The sequence below is a fragment of the Electrophorus electricus genome, chromosome 19 (assembly GCF_013358815.1).
Source record: "Electrophorus electricus isolate fEleEle1 chromosome 19, fEleEle1.pri, whole genome shotgun sequence".
NCBI lineage: Eukaryota > Metazoa > Chordata > Actinopteri > Gymnotiformes > Gymnotidae > Electrophorus > Electrophorus electricus.
The window spans coordinates 6,125,556-6,143,055 of NC_049553.1; the positions used below are offsets into that span (position 1 = coordinate 6,125,556).

Consider the following 17,500-nt stretch of genomic DNA (forward strand, 5'->3'; position numbering starts at 1 on the left):
CCGACGCCCAGTGCCCGTGGTTCCCCCCCCCCCCCCCCCCCCCCCCCCCCCCCCCCCCCCCTTGGTTAGGACCGTGCCATTGTGCTGGATTCCTCGGAATGAAGTGAAGGAATGCCAGGAAGCAAATAGTGGGGAAGCAGGGATGTGTGCATGTGTGTGAGAGAGGAAGAGAGCGCGAGAGAGAGAGAGAGAGAGAGAGAGAGAGAGAGAGATGGGGGAGGTGCAGGCTCTTGTGATGTAATGGAAGTGGGGCGTGCAGCGCCCCGCCCCTGGCCGCCAGGCTCCTGCTGACTCCAGACATTTCTGGCATTCCTGAGAGAGCCGCTTCCATTGTGCCGCGGGGGACCCTCCATTCATTCAGCTCAGGGAAGGGCAAGGAAAGGAGCCAGAGGACTGGGGGTGGGGGAGCAGGAAGCACCCGTAGCTCATAGGAGGTGCTGGAGGTTTAGGAACAGCCGAGCGCGAGTCCTGGATTAGCGGCTGGATGAGGCTGCCCTTCTGCCTCCGTAGAGGCAGTAATGGGAGCCGGGTAGGTGGCATCTTAATGCGTATCAGAGAACAGCTTTGGCGAAGCAGAAGAATGCTGATCAGGTTACTTTCCCTCACTTTTCATATAGCAACATCCTGTGATGCCCCACTATTGCAGTGCACAAGCAAAATGGGTAGTGTGCTTAGCACTTTTATTTTCCTTATATTCATTGTAAGACTGATCCCATCAATCAGTTATCCATTAAATAATGAAAGAGAAAAATAAAGGAATTAGAACACACACACACATACACACACACACACACACACACACACACTGTATATACTATATGTATACATTTTTCGTCTTATTTTTATTAATCCATCTTTTAATGATCCACCTGTGCCAAACGTTGATGATTTTGTTGTAGTATAAAGCAAACGAGACAGATATAAAGAGCTAAAGCGATAACGCGTTATGTAAAGTACACCCGTTCACTCAGTACTTGCGCTCCACCTAGTGGCCACCTCGGCTTATGACCCATTTTGGTTGCGCTCAATTTCCACCCCAGCGCGGGAGTGTTAATCTGAGATCCCAAACTCGCTGTGCATGTGACCTGAGTCACTACATGCAGAACAATATATCTGATTCAGGAACTTCAGTGCTCTTCAAGAAACGGAGACAAAGTCCTACAACCCCAGTCCCGGAGCTGCATTAGCACTGTACGGTTCGGCAGGGTTGGGAACTATGGGCGCATAACATCGCACAACTGTTTTGTATAGTTTGCAATGGCTCTTAATGGCGCTTAATGGCTGTTAATGATCACTGCGCATTTCGCATACTATACAGACGCCACATGAATTCGTTTCGTATACTTTACAGACTACGCATGAATTCGTTTCGTATACTTTACAGATTACGCATGAATTCGCTTACATTATCACTGTCCTGTAATGGTAGCGTAATGGTAGCCGTAATGAATGCCTTGAATGAATTTGAGCATTTTGATTATTTTGAACAAAAACAATTTGAAAATATTATGTTCACGTAATCACCGTGTTCACATAAGAATATCATAAATGTAGTAAACTGTGGATATACCACTTTCAATTTTTAATTTTCCCAAAGAAAATGTAAATAATTTTGGTATTACATTACTGGTATCTCGAAAAGTAACAGATCTAAATGAATCATAGGTCACCTAATACAGACATGATCTGGTCAGTGCTGGTGGGAGTACTGAGTACTCAGTTCATTCAGTACAGTACTGAGTACTTAGTTTATTCAGTACTCAGTACTCTCACCAGTAGAGCACTGATCTAGTACCAGATCCCCACACATCAAAACTTAACTTCGACAGACTTTGCTAGTGGGCAGAAATGTAATGTAATGTACTGTAATAGTGTGCATAATCCACTTTACTTAACTGGAATAAATTAAATTATTTAATGATTTATAAAATATAAACCACTATGCAATAAACACCTCTATAGATAAGAGTATTATGAATTAGTCATCCCACTGAGCCAAAAAAAAAAAAAAAAAAAAAAAATCATGAATGGGGAAAAAGTATAACCCACTGATTTTTGATGTGGACATTAGCGAACCGTGCTGCATTTAAACACGTGCTTTCTGATTCTGTTCATTCTCTGTGGAGGAATCAGTCTTGATACCATGTTCCAGCTCTCCTTCCAGTACTGCAGCTGTGCAGTACTTTCTTGAGCAACCCATTTACCCACAGAACAATATACTGCATATCAGACCCTCCCTTAACTCAGACATCACCTCCATTTCCTTGACTGCTGAAGCGGAAGCAGAGTTCCTCCTCGGATTCTGGCACTCTGGTTAATGTGGATCTGGCTCCAGTCCTTGCCGTGTGGGAGGGTGGTTAAGCCTTCACCCTGCCTCTCTGCTCCCTCTGCTTCTCGTCCAGAACCTCCTAAAGCTCAGACTGGTTCATCAAAAGATGGGAGAAAATCTCATGTAATGATTGTAGGGATTCAGATCTTATATTTGACATGGATTTCAGTTGTCCCTTGTTATATATCACAGCAAACACGTCAGCATCTCAGAGAGTGTTTTGGCCTGATTAAAACAATTCTAAAACAATTAAAACAAGACTTTTATTTCTTACCAGTATATTAGTTTACTACTGAGAACCTGTAAATGCCTTCATTTTTACTATTCAATAAACATGAAAAACAGATGGCATTTTGGCAACAAAATCAAAGCACCTGCACTGTAGGTATTGTTGATCTTGTGGTCTCCTTCAGTACACAGCGAACACACACACACACACACACACACACATCTGGTCCTCTCTACAGAGCTGCTTCAGTGACCACTCATGCATCTCACACCAGTAATGCTTCAAGTTCTCCACAGCAAGGACTGTCTGTCCCTTGAGTTTACTAGCAATTTCAGGATATTGCTCTGCTTGTGTGTGAATCATATTAGATGCCATCTCCCCAGGCTCCCCATTCGTTTTCTGTCTTTTTGCTTACAATTGTTTAGTAAACAGTGTGTTTGTAGCATGGAAAATGACATTTGCTGGTTCTTCTTTCAAGCCCATGCTACAATACACACTATCGACAGGTAAACAGATTGGCCACACCAATGCTAATAGCGACAGAGAAGTTTGTCCCCTTAATCTGTTTACAATGTCAGTACTCAGGCCTAAAGCCTGGAAGGATACAGCTAATAGAGTTTACAGTTCAGTGAAAAGGGAAAACTTTCCATCCTTCCTTGTTTTTCCAGACTGTAGTTAATTCTGCTGTCATTTAACCGTGGAGTCTTGAGATTTGATTCGCGCTCTATCTCTGAGCTCTGTCACCTTTTGAGCAGTTTATTACTGAACGGTTGCTTCTTTGTGTTTCACTTTCATTTTACTTCCTTTCCCTGCATTCGGTTTTCACCTATGACTGTCCTCCTACCAATAATGCAAATTCAGTCATTAAATATGCAGATGATACAACCATGATTGAGCTGATTTCTGACATCAGTGAATCCTCTTATAGAGACGAGGTGAGTGATCCTCAGCCTGGCTCCCAACACCAATGAAACAAAAGACCCGACGCAGTCACATCACTGTCTCCTCTCCTTCCTGCCCTCCAGGAGGCGCTACAGGTTTGGTGGTGCTCCCACTGGCAGACCGAGAAACAGTTTGTTCCCGAGAGCAGTCAGACTACATAACCAGACAAACAACAAACTCTCCTACGGCGCTCTCGCCTCACAACACAATTCACATTATATAATCCACGTCATCCTGCTCTCTCTGTCTGTCTGTCTGTCTGTCTGTCTGTCTGTCTGTCTGTCTGTCTGTCTGTCTCTCTCTCTCTCTCTCTCTCTCTCTAGTGGGTCATGCTAGCCCAAATTCAGCAGTGATCAGGAACTGTCTGGTAACGAACACGACAGAAGTAATGTGTATCTCACTTTGAAAACACATTTTGTTAAATTATTGAATGCAACCATTCTCATTTGAATTGAGAACCTACTGAAAGAAAGATTTCTTGCTTAAGGGCAGCATCCAGCAGAAGGTCGTTCGATCTTCCAATGCTCGATAAACATATGAGCTAAGGACCTACTCCATCTGGCGTGCTTCGGTTAGCGAGAAGGCTTCGAACTGCTGACCCGAACTACTGCCACTCTTCAGGAAAAGATAGAAGGTGCAAGAGGTTTTTCCTCCAGTCAGGGAGAACTTGAACTGATTTAGCTGAGCTCGCTAGAGTCTTCCACACAATCCTTTTAATTCCATTTAGCTGAACGAGGAATTGCTGAGCTCTGTTTGCATCAGTGAGCAGCACCTGTGCCCTCGACCAACAAGGCAGATAACGAAGCCGTGCAGTGTATGTGCTGCACTTATTTATCAGTTTACACCGGGGCTGTTTAGCATCTGATCCTCCAGACATGGGCATCACGCGAGATTGAAGACACGTGCGGTATATCAAATAGTCGTGGATTTGCTGTATCGAAACTTTTGTTTCCTTTTGTTCTCTAAAATCCCAGTTAAACTGTATTAAATGCATTAACCTTTTGTTGGTATCTCTTGAGCTCTTGGTTGTCTTAGTTTGTGTAACTTCACTGTTCCTTTATTTAGAATAGCCCACCATTGGCCTGGGCTCATGCTCACTCATGCTCACTGGTTCCCACTGTTGCTTGTTTGTATCTGCCAATCAGTGCATGTGCAGTTTCTCAAATGATGGTTTCATCATAACCGATACTGAATCCTGTGGTAAGGTCAACCGCTAGAGAGACTCTCTCTGTTTTCAAGTGTAAGGCAGCATTGTTCATGGAATTACGACTCCAGGATGCCCACGATGCCAGGCGTTTTTCATGAGAATGCGTGATTTTCCAAGAGCTGGATGTCATGTCTCCCTCTGCTGGCTGCTTACGAAATGATCAGCCAGCTGAGGATTCTCCACGGGCAGAAGGCACGCGAGGGCGGCGCTGTGCCCCAGTCAGTCACGCTGGGCTTTTGCTGGTTGATTCATTCATTGTTCTTTCTCATCTTTGTCTTGCGCCCACTGGACCTTTAGGTCAGTGTTTTTTCTCCCACTCAGACCTTCTAGCCTGTACAAAGTCGTGCTTGTTTATGTGCCACTGAGTGAAGACGACTACGAGGACCGTGCAGCACAAAAGCATTTTTAATGCTCGGTGTGCCTCTAGCGTGCCTGACTCACACCCTGTGGTCACAGTCAAGGAGAAACCCCAGTAATAGAATGTCTCACTGTCTGTGGGAAGGTCACAATCTTAGGATTGCCATGAAAAACGTATGGAAAGGTGTGTGGTTACAGCCTTGGTAGTCAAAGTGCAAGATTGGCTTTGCTGTTTCTCCCGTGGCAGATAACTGAGTGCATCTTTAAAAGAATTCAAGTCATCCGTTAGCTGTGTTCTAAATGGCTGGACGCGTTGGGCAAAATTACCTTTGAAAAGGCCTCCTGAAGCAGGATCTTAGTCAGATATCCCACACTCAGGGTGGGAAACATCTGCTCAGGCTGAATAAAATTCTAAGATCACCTAGGTATGTTAATTCAGAGTATTACAGCTTGGAGCACTCAGCACTAGTACCGCAAAGGTTTGCTCTAAATATGCATAAAGAATGCAGTCAAATTGTATTTTAAAATCAATCCATAACTTTTTTATGCATAATTTTATAAATTTTATATATTTTAGGTGTAATTTTAGAAAATGTCATAAGCAGACACTAACAAACAACAATAGCAATTCAAACCAAATGGCTAAAGCCTACGGCCTCCCCTGGTAGGTAAACTGACCAATTACAATCAAGATTCAAACCCTGGAATTCCATTTGCAACTCTTGACAAAGCCACTAAAAAGGTACTGATAACCAATCATACTCAGCTATGAAGGGTAATCTAGTAAACAGATTACATTTGAGAATCACTAAGTGCGTTTGGGTGTCATTAGATTTTTATGTCCAGGCTAACGTGGCTGTGAACCTTTGCTGGAAAATTGCCTAACTACTTTACCTGCGTAGAATTCTGCCGTGCTTCTGAAATTGTATGGGGCCGTTGTCTTTTATCAAATGCAGCATTATTGTCTTTTTGCTTTAAATACCAAAAAAAATAGCTTAAAAAAACATTTTCTTTAGTATTTGTCTTTAGAATTTGTCCCAAACTTCATGCCAGTTAGGACATCATAGGTACTCGGCTTCATTCTGCTCTGATTGTATTTTGGCTTTTGTGAATCCATTCTGTCGTAGCGTTATTTGGCACCCAGCAGCATTATCGTTCTGTTGGATGGTGTAATGTGACCTTGGAACCGAATCCTCTAGTTGGTCGAGGTTTCCCATCGCTTGTCGCTCAGCTGACTGCTCCAACTAGATCACAAGTCCATCCCGCAAATGTCTCGTAGCTGTCGTTCCCTAGGGAAAACATCCACTGATGTGCTTCAGGAAAGAGGCTTGATTTCTTAGCTGTGTCTGGACACATTTTGTTGACATCTCCGGGAATTTGAGGTAAATCTGACAACAGGAGACGTCACCACTGAGTGCATTGTAGCTCTCTTAGGTAAGTGACTGTCTAACTAGACACAACTAGACAGACTTTGACAGTCACTTGAACTATTAAACTAGGTAGCTTGTTATCTGGACAAACACAGCAGCCATAGATAACATTTAAACAGCTTTAATGTAAAGAGTAAAATGATATGAAGATTTATTTGAATGGAGACTTTTTATGAGTGGAGGTCATTGCAGTCAGAAGCTGGCCAGCATATGTTCATTAATGTCCATGGTGTTTGGGCACACTGTGAACAGAGCTTTACTTATTACTTATTAAGATTTTGTTCCCAAAATATTTGAGAACGCCTTTTTTTTTTTGGAACTTATTCCAGTTTGTTTCTCTGCGTGGTGCCAGTGCAGTCCTAGCACGGAGATGGGAATCAACTTTTTTTCCTCATGTTTTGTTTTTAAACTTGCTGGACAAATCAGCCCTGCTCCTTTAAGTAACATTAGTATCTGTGATTGAAGGGTTGGTGTGCTTTTAAGCGTGGAGAGAGAGAGAGAGAGAGAGAGAGAGAGAGAGAGAGAGAGAGAGAGAGAGAGAGAGAGAGAGAGAGAGAGAGAGAGAGAGAGAGAGAGTATGTGCGTGTGCGTTTAAACGGCAGGGCAGCAGCACCAGAAGTATCAGCTGTTGTCCCAGTCCTCGTCTGCTACTCCTCTCTGCTCTCTCTCTCTCTCGCTCTCTCTCTCTCACTCCTCCTTCGGCTGGGAGCTGTTCTGAGGCGCTTGTGTCTGGGCTGGGCTGGAGGTGGCCAGGGTTGGGCCGACTGTCTCCTCATGCTGCGGGTGTTTATCCTTTGTGCCCAGAATGTGCTGACGCACGATGAGGACGTCTCAGATGCCTACTGCCGCGTCACGTATGAAGGTAGGGTGGCGGCTTTTGTGTGTGTGTGTGTGTGTGTGTGTGTGTGTGCGGGCACTCCGTTGCTTTACTTGTGGCCAGCAGACCTGTCCCGGTCACACCCAGCGATACTTCATGCATTCTCCTCCTCTCTCCTGCTCCCCTCTTTCTCTCTGCCTTCTCTCCACACGTTCCTACGCACCTCGGCAGCTGAGGTTATTATTGGAAAAGCCAAGTGACAGAGAGTCATTCCTCCCTCACTTTCTGTCACCGTGGGGTGGGGCATGCAGGGGAGTCCAGTTACAATGTGGCACTGTGTGTGTGTGTGTGTGTGTGTGTGTGTGTGTGTGTGTGTGTGTGTGTGTGTGTGTGTGTGTGTGTATGAACTGCAGTATGGTTCGGCAGTTGCAAGCAGTGCTATGTGATCACAGTTTCCGGGACAAGATTCCGATCTGCAGCCCTTTCTGCCGGTTGCTCTTTGACAACATGTGATTTATCAGTGTTTGCTGGACCACAGTGGTTCTTCTTATGCAGCTTCAATCTGATTCGCTTCCGCGTTTACATATTAGTAATATCAGTTACAAGTGCCAAGGTTGATAACGCATAACTGTCTGCTTAACGGTACGATGGTCTGTACAACCAACAAATACACAATACACACAAGAAGGGGTCTTACCAAGCAGCCTTAAGCAATAAACATAAAATAGCCACATTCACAAAATGAAAACAGGCTTTGTTAATGCACAGTGACTGAATGTTACAGAGCATTCTGTGTATTCAAGACTGTTATTGTTATTGCTGGATAGTGTTGTTGTTGTTATTGTTTATCAAACTGTTGCTGGATGTTGTTCATTTACCGCAGAGGATGCCTGTAGTAACTTTTCATCATGGCTGCCCTTTTGGCTGCAAGAATCGATAACCGATGCCGCGAAAAGTGCTGAATCATGCACGGAGATTTAAAAAGGCCGGAACACCAGAGATCTTCAGGTTTTATAGTTTTGAAAGCAGATATATAGATCAAAATGGGTGTTTTATGTTATTTTTATTTTGTCAATCAAATAAAAGGAGGTGTTCTTTTTACTTCCATACATTCTATGCTGTTGTTATATCAATGCTGAAACCAGTTTAAGGTTTTAAGTCAGAATTTCCCATACAGCCTGTAACGTATGATGTGTAACTGTCTCTTGTGAATTATGTGGAATGTCACTTTCAAATCAGAGTTTAACATCTCTGACAGCAGCATGCTGAGAACCTCAGATACCCATGAATGAAACAAAGCCTTCAGCAGACCTTCCACATTCTATGTATGCTTGATGAAACTTGGCCTGGACCTCATCCTGAGCCAGATAACAAGTGACTCATTTCCTTGCTGAATAACTGTTTTCTTACATGGATTAATAATCCATGACTTTAGCTCATTTATAAAAAGATTATTGTCTGTTATTAGATGTGGACGGCAGTTTAGTGATATTTTAAAGTGGACGAATCTTGTTCGGTTCAGAGTGGATTAGACCCGTTTTTGTCCAGTGGGAACGTCTAGGTTTTTTTTAGTCCACCTAGTGTGACGGTGGCTTCCTTGCAAGGCGGCAGGTGGTGCTTCATACCCGAATAAAGCCCAGATCTGGGAACCACTCGACAGTGCGTTTGGTAATGAAGCTCTCAAATCCTCACACATGCTTTCAAACAATGTTAAAAACAAACGGTTTAAAAGTTGCAATAATCAGCGCGACTGCTGCATTATCATAGTGTGATGTCCCATGCGATTATTATTTAATATTTGTTTCTTTGGTAGTAAATTATTATTAATCTGTCAGTATACAGTATATAATTTCTGTAATTTTCCGTCAGAAAACAAGAGATAGAGAGAGCGAGGGAGAAATAGAAAGAGAGAGAGAGAGAGAATGAGACAGGACAAGGCAGCAGGAAATGTCCAGACTTCCTCTGGATTTAAGGGCTGGGTAACGGGAGAGTTTGGTCTAGAGTGAGCTTCTTCCAGCCAGTTCCCACTTGACTTCACCTCTCCGTGTGAGAAACGCTGGTGAGCAAAGGCCGGCAAGCCGTCCCGCCCCTGGACTACACCTGCTGGAGGACCCGTGTCCAGGACCTCTGCCCGCGGCAGGAAGGAACTGCGTGCGCTCTCGCGCCTGCCCCTTTTCCATTGCCCTCCTCTCGTCGCGTGATGTGCAGAGCGGCCGCCTGGGCGCCGCACAGCTGAGCCGGACGGTTGCCGTGGCAGCATGCTGAAGTGCGTGCTCCAGAGAGCCACCCACGTGAAGAACGTGGAGAAGGGGGATCGTCAGAGTGACCCGCTGGCCAGCATCACCTTCAGAGGTAACGCGCCGCGTCGTCGAGAACGTCCGGTTAATCCCAAACCCGCTGATGTCACAGCGGAGCGGGAGCCCCAGGCTCGCGGGACTCGGTGGTCCACGACTAACGTGGCGGCGTGGTCCTGCGCGGGGCGTCCTCGGCCGTGCTTTTTAGGAAGGCCGATGCTGTTTGAAACGGCACAACACCTCCAGGATGCTCACGCGCGATGCGACTAGAAAATCAGGGACCCGGTTGTTGCTGGTAATGGTTTAAGAACTCGTTTTGTGATACCAGTTATGGCTGGCGTATCGTGAACGGAGAACCGGGCCGTCACCGAAAACACTGGAAAGGTGTGTGGTTGCATCCTTGGTAGCTTTTCGGTCACAACACGTCACACAGATACAGCAGTTATCTGGTTGCCTGTTTGTGTCGTCTGCTTGTGCGATATACAGCACAGGGATACGCTTGGACGCACTTTAGATCTAAACTAAGAGCGTCTCTTTCTGTCCCATTCCCAGTGGAAAGAATGAGTAAGACAAACTCAGACTTCGAGATGACTAGCAGTTCCTGTGTTTGTCATTTGTTTCCTGTTCCTACACACCAATGCATAAGAATGTGTTGGTATGTATGTGTTGGGCAGGGTGTTTTTGTGTTCTGAGTTGCTATAGCAACATCCTCTCTGTAAGTAATTATGGGCTATCATATCATAGGCTCTGTTAAAGTGGGAGAAAGAGCTCCCTGACTCTCTCTTCATGCTGGAAACGGTGAAGAGGTGGATGGCTGATAACTTGAACAGCAGAGCGTGTTCTGAGTTCACTGCCCTCGAATCTAAATGGCAAGTGAGATTGTCTCTTGACTCTGAAATACAAAACTGGGATCATGGAGGTTTTTCATTAAAAAAAAATCCCCTTGAAATATAGGTTAGCATACAAATATTGCATTTTGCAAATGTTGGTAAATACATATTGGTGTATGGTCTTTTTCCACCGGCCTTTGGATAAATAGTTTCAAATGTTTTAGTCGCAGTGATTTTTCAGTGTTTTGTTTTTGCTGGTTTCCCACATTTCCATACATGCTATGATGTCACATTGTGGAATTTGATCAGGTCATGACCGGCAGTAGTCAAAAATGCAGGAGCTACGGACGATTGTATGAATGCTTACGTGGCGACGCGTTTGTTCGATGTCAGTATGCATCGTTTACATTTACATTTACGTTTATGGCATTTAGCAGACGCTCTCATCCAGAGCGACTTACAAACGTGCTTTGTCGTTTACTCATACAATACATCCTAGTACAGTACAGTAGGTTAGAGTCCAACATACCAGTGAACTAGAACACTGTAGAATACAGGGATGAATGCTGATACCTAAAAGTGCAAAATACATAAGGTCTATCTTAAACAATGATAAGTGCTATAAACAATAAGTGCTAGAGTTTGTTAAACAAACAATACCCTACAATAAGTATTAATTTAGTTAGTCAATATGGAAGTAGTGTCAGTTGTCCTTTAAATATTCTGTAAATAGATGGGTCTTCAGTCTGCATTTAAAGACTGTAAGGGACTCTGCTGTCCGGGCAGCAAGTGGGAGTTCATTCCACCATCTTGGAGCCAGGACACAAAATAGTCTCGATGCTTGTCGTCCATGAGACCTGAAGCGAGGTATTTCAAGCCGAGCCGTACCTGAGGTTTGAAGTACTCGAGGTGCGGATCGGGCTTTGGCCATCACTGTGTAATGAAACACAGCACTGTGTAACTACTGCCATTACTACAGTTTACTGGGTAAAAGGGATTTTCATTATTTTTTGAAGGCCATTCAGTTATACTGTGACTGAGATGAAATTGCAAACTCAAAGCAGAATAATCTCCAAATTGGGAGTGTTGTGTGTGTATGCTGGGGAAGGGACAGATACCACTGGGAAATTTTGCAGGGTTGTTTCCTCCCACATGGTATTAAATGCCATCACCATTTGTAGACATCAGACTTTGAATCATCCTGCACTGAGAAAGAGGGAGAGTGAAAGAGTGAGAGTGATAGATAGATAGATAGATAGATAGATAGATAGATAGATAGATAGATAGATAGATAGATAGATAGATAGATAGATAGATAGATAGATAGATAGATAGATAGATAGATAGATAGATAGATGTGTTGCATGATAAAGGCTGGACTTCAAAATTATTCAATATGAAAATTTAAAAAGAGTAAAAGGTCTGAAGGTAGTTGGGACGAGTTAACAGAGAGAGATAGACAGTCATGTATTAGCATATTTAGCATCATATTCAAAAGCCAGTCTGCTTTGGTTCAAACTATGCGGTTTGATTTGTGTCCGGGCCTTTGAAGGACCACTGAAAGCCTGTGCTTAGCTCTCTACTTCCAATCCGATGTGCCAGGGAGTCATATGTGATTTCCTGCTTCTTAGGATTTCCACAAAACCTGGCTCCTTTGTTTCAGGGTCACAGTAATTCCGTCAAATTACGGCTATGTTCTATCATATCTTGTCAAACCTTGCCCTTTCCTGCTGTTCGGTCGTTGGGCTGGGATTTCAAGACTGGTATTATTTTAGACGTGCCCTGGCTATTGTGGATTAGTTTTCCAAAATGTCTAGTATGATGTATGTCTACCCGTTTATTCCCCCTGCCACCCAGGGTTCAAACAGGAAGGTAAACACCTCTTTCCTGAACTAGTTCATAGCACCCTGGCGAGACTGCATGACGTGGAAATGGAGTGTTTGTAGCTCTTTTGATATGTGCATTCACACGGACGGTGGGGGAGGGATTGAGGATTATGGAAATATGGGAGATGCAATTAAGGCTTTCAATGTCAAATCCTCAACCATTAACGTGGAAGTGAAGCACCTCTCGTGGAGGCATTCCAGTTATGCATTGTCTCTTTTCTGCTCAGTGGACAAAACATGTTGACCGAGTCATGGTTTTGATTTAGGACCAGTGGCCGTGAACTAGCCTCTGTAAGTCAGGAGACGAGCCTGTGGATTTGAACTGTCTTCTGTAATATGTAACTTACTTTTATAATCCACTTTCATGCATTCAACTGCTTATTTAATTCAACTGCTTATTTAATTCAGTTCCACTGAAAGCCATGAACGTCAATCTTTGGAAAGGCACCCTTCAGTATAGTCTCAGACTTAGATCTGTTTATAAAGTTGCCAGAAACGCCACTTCCTATGTGGACAGGAAGTCAGTGCATAGCCTTCCTTCTCCTCCCGTTTTAAGAGATGTGTTTCCTTCAATTATATGTGGAACAATTTGACCCACATGTTTTATCGCGTGAAATAATGATGATGCCATAAACATCTGCAATTTATTTTTTTCTGTTGTTGATACTGTGAGAAAACCTCACAGCTATTTTTTTAGGGTTAACTTTCTGGAACATCTAGTAGCAATGACAATTAAGGTGGACAATTAAAGTGGACTAAATATTTATTTTCAGGGCCTGTTCAGGTATTGAGTGCTACCTGTAATGACATGATACTCCATATGTTTTATCCCTCTAGGGTGTAAGAAGAAAACCAAAGTCATCAAAAACAATGTCAACCCTGTATGGAATGAGGTTGGTTATCTGCATGTTTGAGATTCTAATAACAGTACTGAGTATTAATGCAATTATTTCAAAAATAACTAAGATAATAACTAAAATAACTAAAAAATAACTAATGACATGTAGTATTTCTCCTTAGCAGTCTAACGATGGACCATTAATGGTGGGCTGAACATAGCAAACAGCATTAGTTGTGTTACCTCATTACTTGGTGAAAAATTAGGTTCTGTAAGGCTACATCAAGCACTACCACAGGTGCTGTGATACTGTTACCTCAGTGGCCCCTCCGTCACTGGGGGAGAACATTTCTTCATGTCACTCCACAGTCTTCTCTCTGATGCCTTCTCTTCTGCCCACCGTGTCTGGCAGGGTTTTGAATGGGATCTTAAAGGAGTGCCTTTAGACTCCGCAGCTGAGCTGCACGTGGTCGTGAAGGACCATGAGAAAGTGGGAAGAAACAGGTATGCGCACGTGCATGTGTGTGTGTGTCTGCTTTTGATCTGCATGCGTGTTTTAGCGAGTGAGGAAATGCTGGACCGACAGGCTTATTTACCGCGTCAGCGCAGGCGAGTGAAAATGAATTAACATCCCACGTGTCGGTATTGATCAGCCAATTAGGTTTCAAGAGTCTTTCAAATGTTCCTAGAACTCACTAGCTGGCAATGAAAAGAACAGAGCGGTGCTAGTACATGCTATACGAGTACATGCACATTTGGTAAGAAAACGGATATGCAGTAACACAAGGGATTGATCGGAGCCTAGAGGCTTGGGCTCCTTTCCTGGACCTGGAAGCACCAGGCATGGATGTTTTCCAAAGGCAAAGACTAATTTAAGGCGGGAAGTCCACATTATCCAATCGGGGTGTTTATCATCTTATCAATCAGTTCAGTCAGTCACACACCCTTCAGTGACCTTCAGCATGACGCACAGCACGCCGGCAGGTCTGTAGCCGTCTGTCGACTCCCAGCTAATGCAGAGATGGCCGTTAGTACAGATGCTGTCCAAGCCTCTGCAATGTCCTTCTTGCTTTTTCTCACTGTGTGTGCCTATGACTGCCTGAGGAGAAACAGCTTTGCCTCAGCCACCGAGTCTGCCGTGCTGGGGAACGTGGGGTGGGCAGAGGCGGGGTCTAAACTAACCAAACGTCCAGCTTCCTGATTATACCCAAAAGCAATTCTGAGCCAGCCTGCAGCTTTGCTGACCTCAAGTGGGGTTCCACCAGTCCATGGCAATCTAAGAAATTGTTTCTTCTTCTTCTTTTTATGGAGATGTTGCATAAATCATTCCTAAGTGCCTTTGGTTTGTTCCTACAGCACATTCCATAGACATCAGTTCTGTTTATCTAAAGTGGCGAGAAGGCCCAGCCAGGCATTTCCTCTAGTAATGATATATCCCATTAGGCATTGTTCCACTCTAAATCCCCAAGTGTGCACCAATCAGAGACCATTGTTCCTTCTGAAACATGCACAGAAACCTGGATTTTTTATAGCGTTCTTTTAACTTATCTGTTTTCCAACAAAAATGGCATGTTCACACTAAGAAATGCTTTTTTCTGTCAGAGGGTGTTCACTTCAGAGCGCTGATGACCTAGCGGTCAACATGCTTTCTGAAGGAAGTCAGAGATTATGGGTTTTAATTGCTGGCTTGGTTTCCTTCACATCGTGGTTGGGCTTTAATCACGCAGCTATGGAATTTATGGACATGACCGGAGTATTCATAAACTGCTGCTCTGGGATCAGTAGAAACAGCCCCTCACAGAACCGTGACAAATGCTGTCCTCCATAAAGAAGGTCACTGTGTGGGAGGTTTAGGGTCACTTGTGACATCCGTAGCTCTACTGGAGACTCTCGAGAAGGAAGAGGTGCGTGAGGAAGGAAGAGTGGCATAGAAGGGAAGAATCCACAGAACGGGGCTCGCCAGAGTTACTGGGGAATATTAGGCCTCTTTAAATAGGTTTGTAAATAGGTTTTAAACTCAGCGCTATTTCTGTTACTATAAAACATTAGTTTAAAATGAAAGAATATTCCTTATCACTTCTACTTTATAAACAAGCGTGGGTCAATAAAAAGCGAAAAGAAAGAGAGAATGAATCCCCAGCTGTTCCCAGTGGCTGGCTCACTTTGACCAGACTAGCATGTGTCAGGCAGACACATACTTCCAGAAGTATTTGGTAATGGTTCTCTGAGCAGACAGCGGCACGAGGTGAGGAATGTTGAGACAGCGTGACTAACCAGTGAAGTATCTGTTAAAGAATCTAGTGTGTCTGCGTGTGCCTTTGTGCGGTACATCTCCCAAATGTTCAATGTGAGATCCTTGCAATGAGACGTATCTGTGCTCACCCCACAGGTTTCTGGGGGAATGTCGGGTGTCTTTAAGAGATGTGCTTAACTCCCCAAACCTTGCAGCTACCTTCACCGTGTCCTTGGTGGATGTCAAGAGGAACAATACCGGGGTATGTGCCTCTCCCCCCCCCCCCCCCCCCCCCAATTATTATGTTTTTTTTCTAATTGAAATTGTCATTTGGGCATGAATTATAATTAACAACGTGGTTCCAAAACGATAAACAGAATTATGGACATTAAAAGTGGTAAAACTGTGGAGAAAAGAAAACAGAACGCACATAACGAAGCTTTGTATTTACAACCTGCTGTGGACACCCCTTCTCTCTCTCTCTCTCTCTCTCTCTCTCTCTCTCTGGTTCTATTTCTCTGCTCTCTAGCCTCAAACTGACACTTCCAGACCCACATGGTAACTAAACACTTACCAAGATCGGTCAAAGGAAGAGGAAATCTCCTCTATGTCACAAACAAATTTAGTAGCACAATGTTCAAGGCTCTAACAGTTACTGTGTGATGAATTACCCTTAATTTCCTCTGAGTGTTGCAAAAATAGCAGCTTATGCTCTTCCCTCTTTAGTATCAGATGAGAACCACCCAGCACCGGGGTGTGTGCCAGCTCATATATGAGTGTATTTTTAACCTTTTCCTCAGATGACCCTTCAGGTCAGTTCCAATGAAAACACACACACACACACACACACACACACACACACACACACACACACACACACACACACACACACAGAGTCTAGCCCTTTCCTGAAGGTGGTTGGATTCTCTTACTGATATGACCGCTCTGTCCAGGTGTCCAGTGAATTTCCCGCGGCTCCTGTCCATTGCCATCCCTTTACCCCGCCGACACTCCTGCCGCTCTCTTTCCCAGTGTCCTGAAGTCAGACTGTGCTGTTGGCATCCAAGCGCTGCTTCCTGACATTGTGTGTGTGGGTGCGTGCGTGTTTGGACACGTTTGGATGATAAAGGTTGAAAGGGAGAAGGTGGAGCTAGGATTCTTAGCTGTTTTGCACCCGTGTTCTTTGGCATGGGTCAGCAGTAGGAAATAACTGCAGGAAGGGGCCCGCGTGGCCAGGTACAGCCCAGATGCCGGGACACGGCGTTCCACAAGCAGCCTCAGCGGTGGGCATTTCATTCCCACCCTTCCTGTAACGACAGCTAAAAGCTTGCATAATGTGGGAGCGTGAACCTCTCCGGCATGGCGGAGGAATGCTGAGCATACGTTTAAATGCACCTATTTAACGACGGAATACACAGCGAAGAGCAAACATTTCTGTAGGAGCCCTGCGCTGTAGCGACGTGCTATTCAGGCTACATCATGAAATAATTCATGTACGCAAGACGCAGTGATCACAGATAAAACCAACATAAACGCTGCCACTTACATTGTGGCATTGTGGAACCTGGCGTAACGTCTGGAACAATATTGCTGGATGGGAAATCACCTGTCACACTCCTGTGCTATTCACTACTATAGAAGAAACCATTTCTGCATACAGCATGAACCTGTATCAGGCTAAACGCTGCTATAACCAGCTAATTATGTGATTATGTGATTAATCTAAAAAAAACGATCCCTTACACATGCTTGTTTCTACAGTAAAACTCAGTCAGTGGGCAAAAATGTTTCTTCTGGACTGGCCTGCATGGTGGTCCAGCAAAAACAAAAGAAACAAGCATTCGTTTTAACTACGTTGTATAAAATATACATCAGAATTTCTATTTATCTGTGCGCATAATCTATTCTCGTAACATGAAGTGCTGTTATTACTGACCCCAGCTTTAGTAGAGGTAGTAAATGTAGGTGATGTGTGTTCTATATTAGGTCATAAAAAGGAAAGGAAAAGTAGATATTGATAAAAGCTCTATTTTGATATCAGTATACTAAAGAACCAGGTATTGGAAAATACTTGGAACAATGCTCAGCTATGATACTCAGAGTGACTC

The 17,500-nt window shown here is 44.0% G+C and overlaps 1 protein-coding gene across 8 annotated transcripts in view; it reads left to right on the forward strand.

Moving 5' to 3' along the window:
* The first annotated feature begins 7,041 nt into the window (after positions 1 to 7,041).
* Positions 7,042 to 17,500, forward strand: part of dysf (dysferlin, limb girdle muscular dystrophy 2B (autosomal recessive)) — a 59,506-nt gene continuing 49,047 nt past the window's right edge. For 3 of the 8 annotated variants that reach the window (XM_035519678.1, XM_035519682.1, XM_035519685.1), the window contains exons 1-4: positions 7,042 to 7,356; positions 13,159 to 13,214; positions 13,572 to 13,663; positions 15,549 to 15,654. In XM_035519678.1, the coding sequence (XP_035375571.1) occupies positions 7,269 to 7,356; positions 13,159 to 13,214; positions 13,572 to 13,663; positions 15,549 to 15,654 (342 nt within the window). In that variant the 5' untranslated portion in view covers positions 7,042 to 7,268. Of the gene's footprint in view, positions 7,357 to 9,536; positions 9,664 to 13,158; positions 13,215 to 13,571; positions 13,664 to 15,548; positions 15,655 to 17,500 lie in introns of those variants that run through there. The other 5 variants (XM_035519677.1, XM_035519679.1, XM_035519680.1 and 2 more) reach the window with 3 other exon arrangements.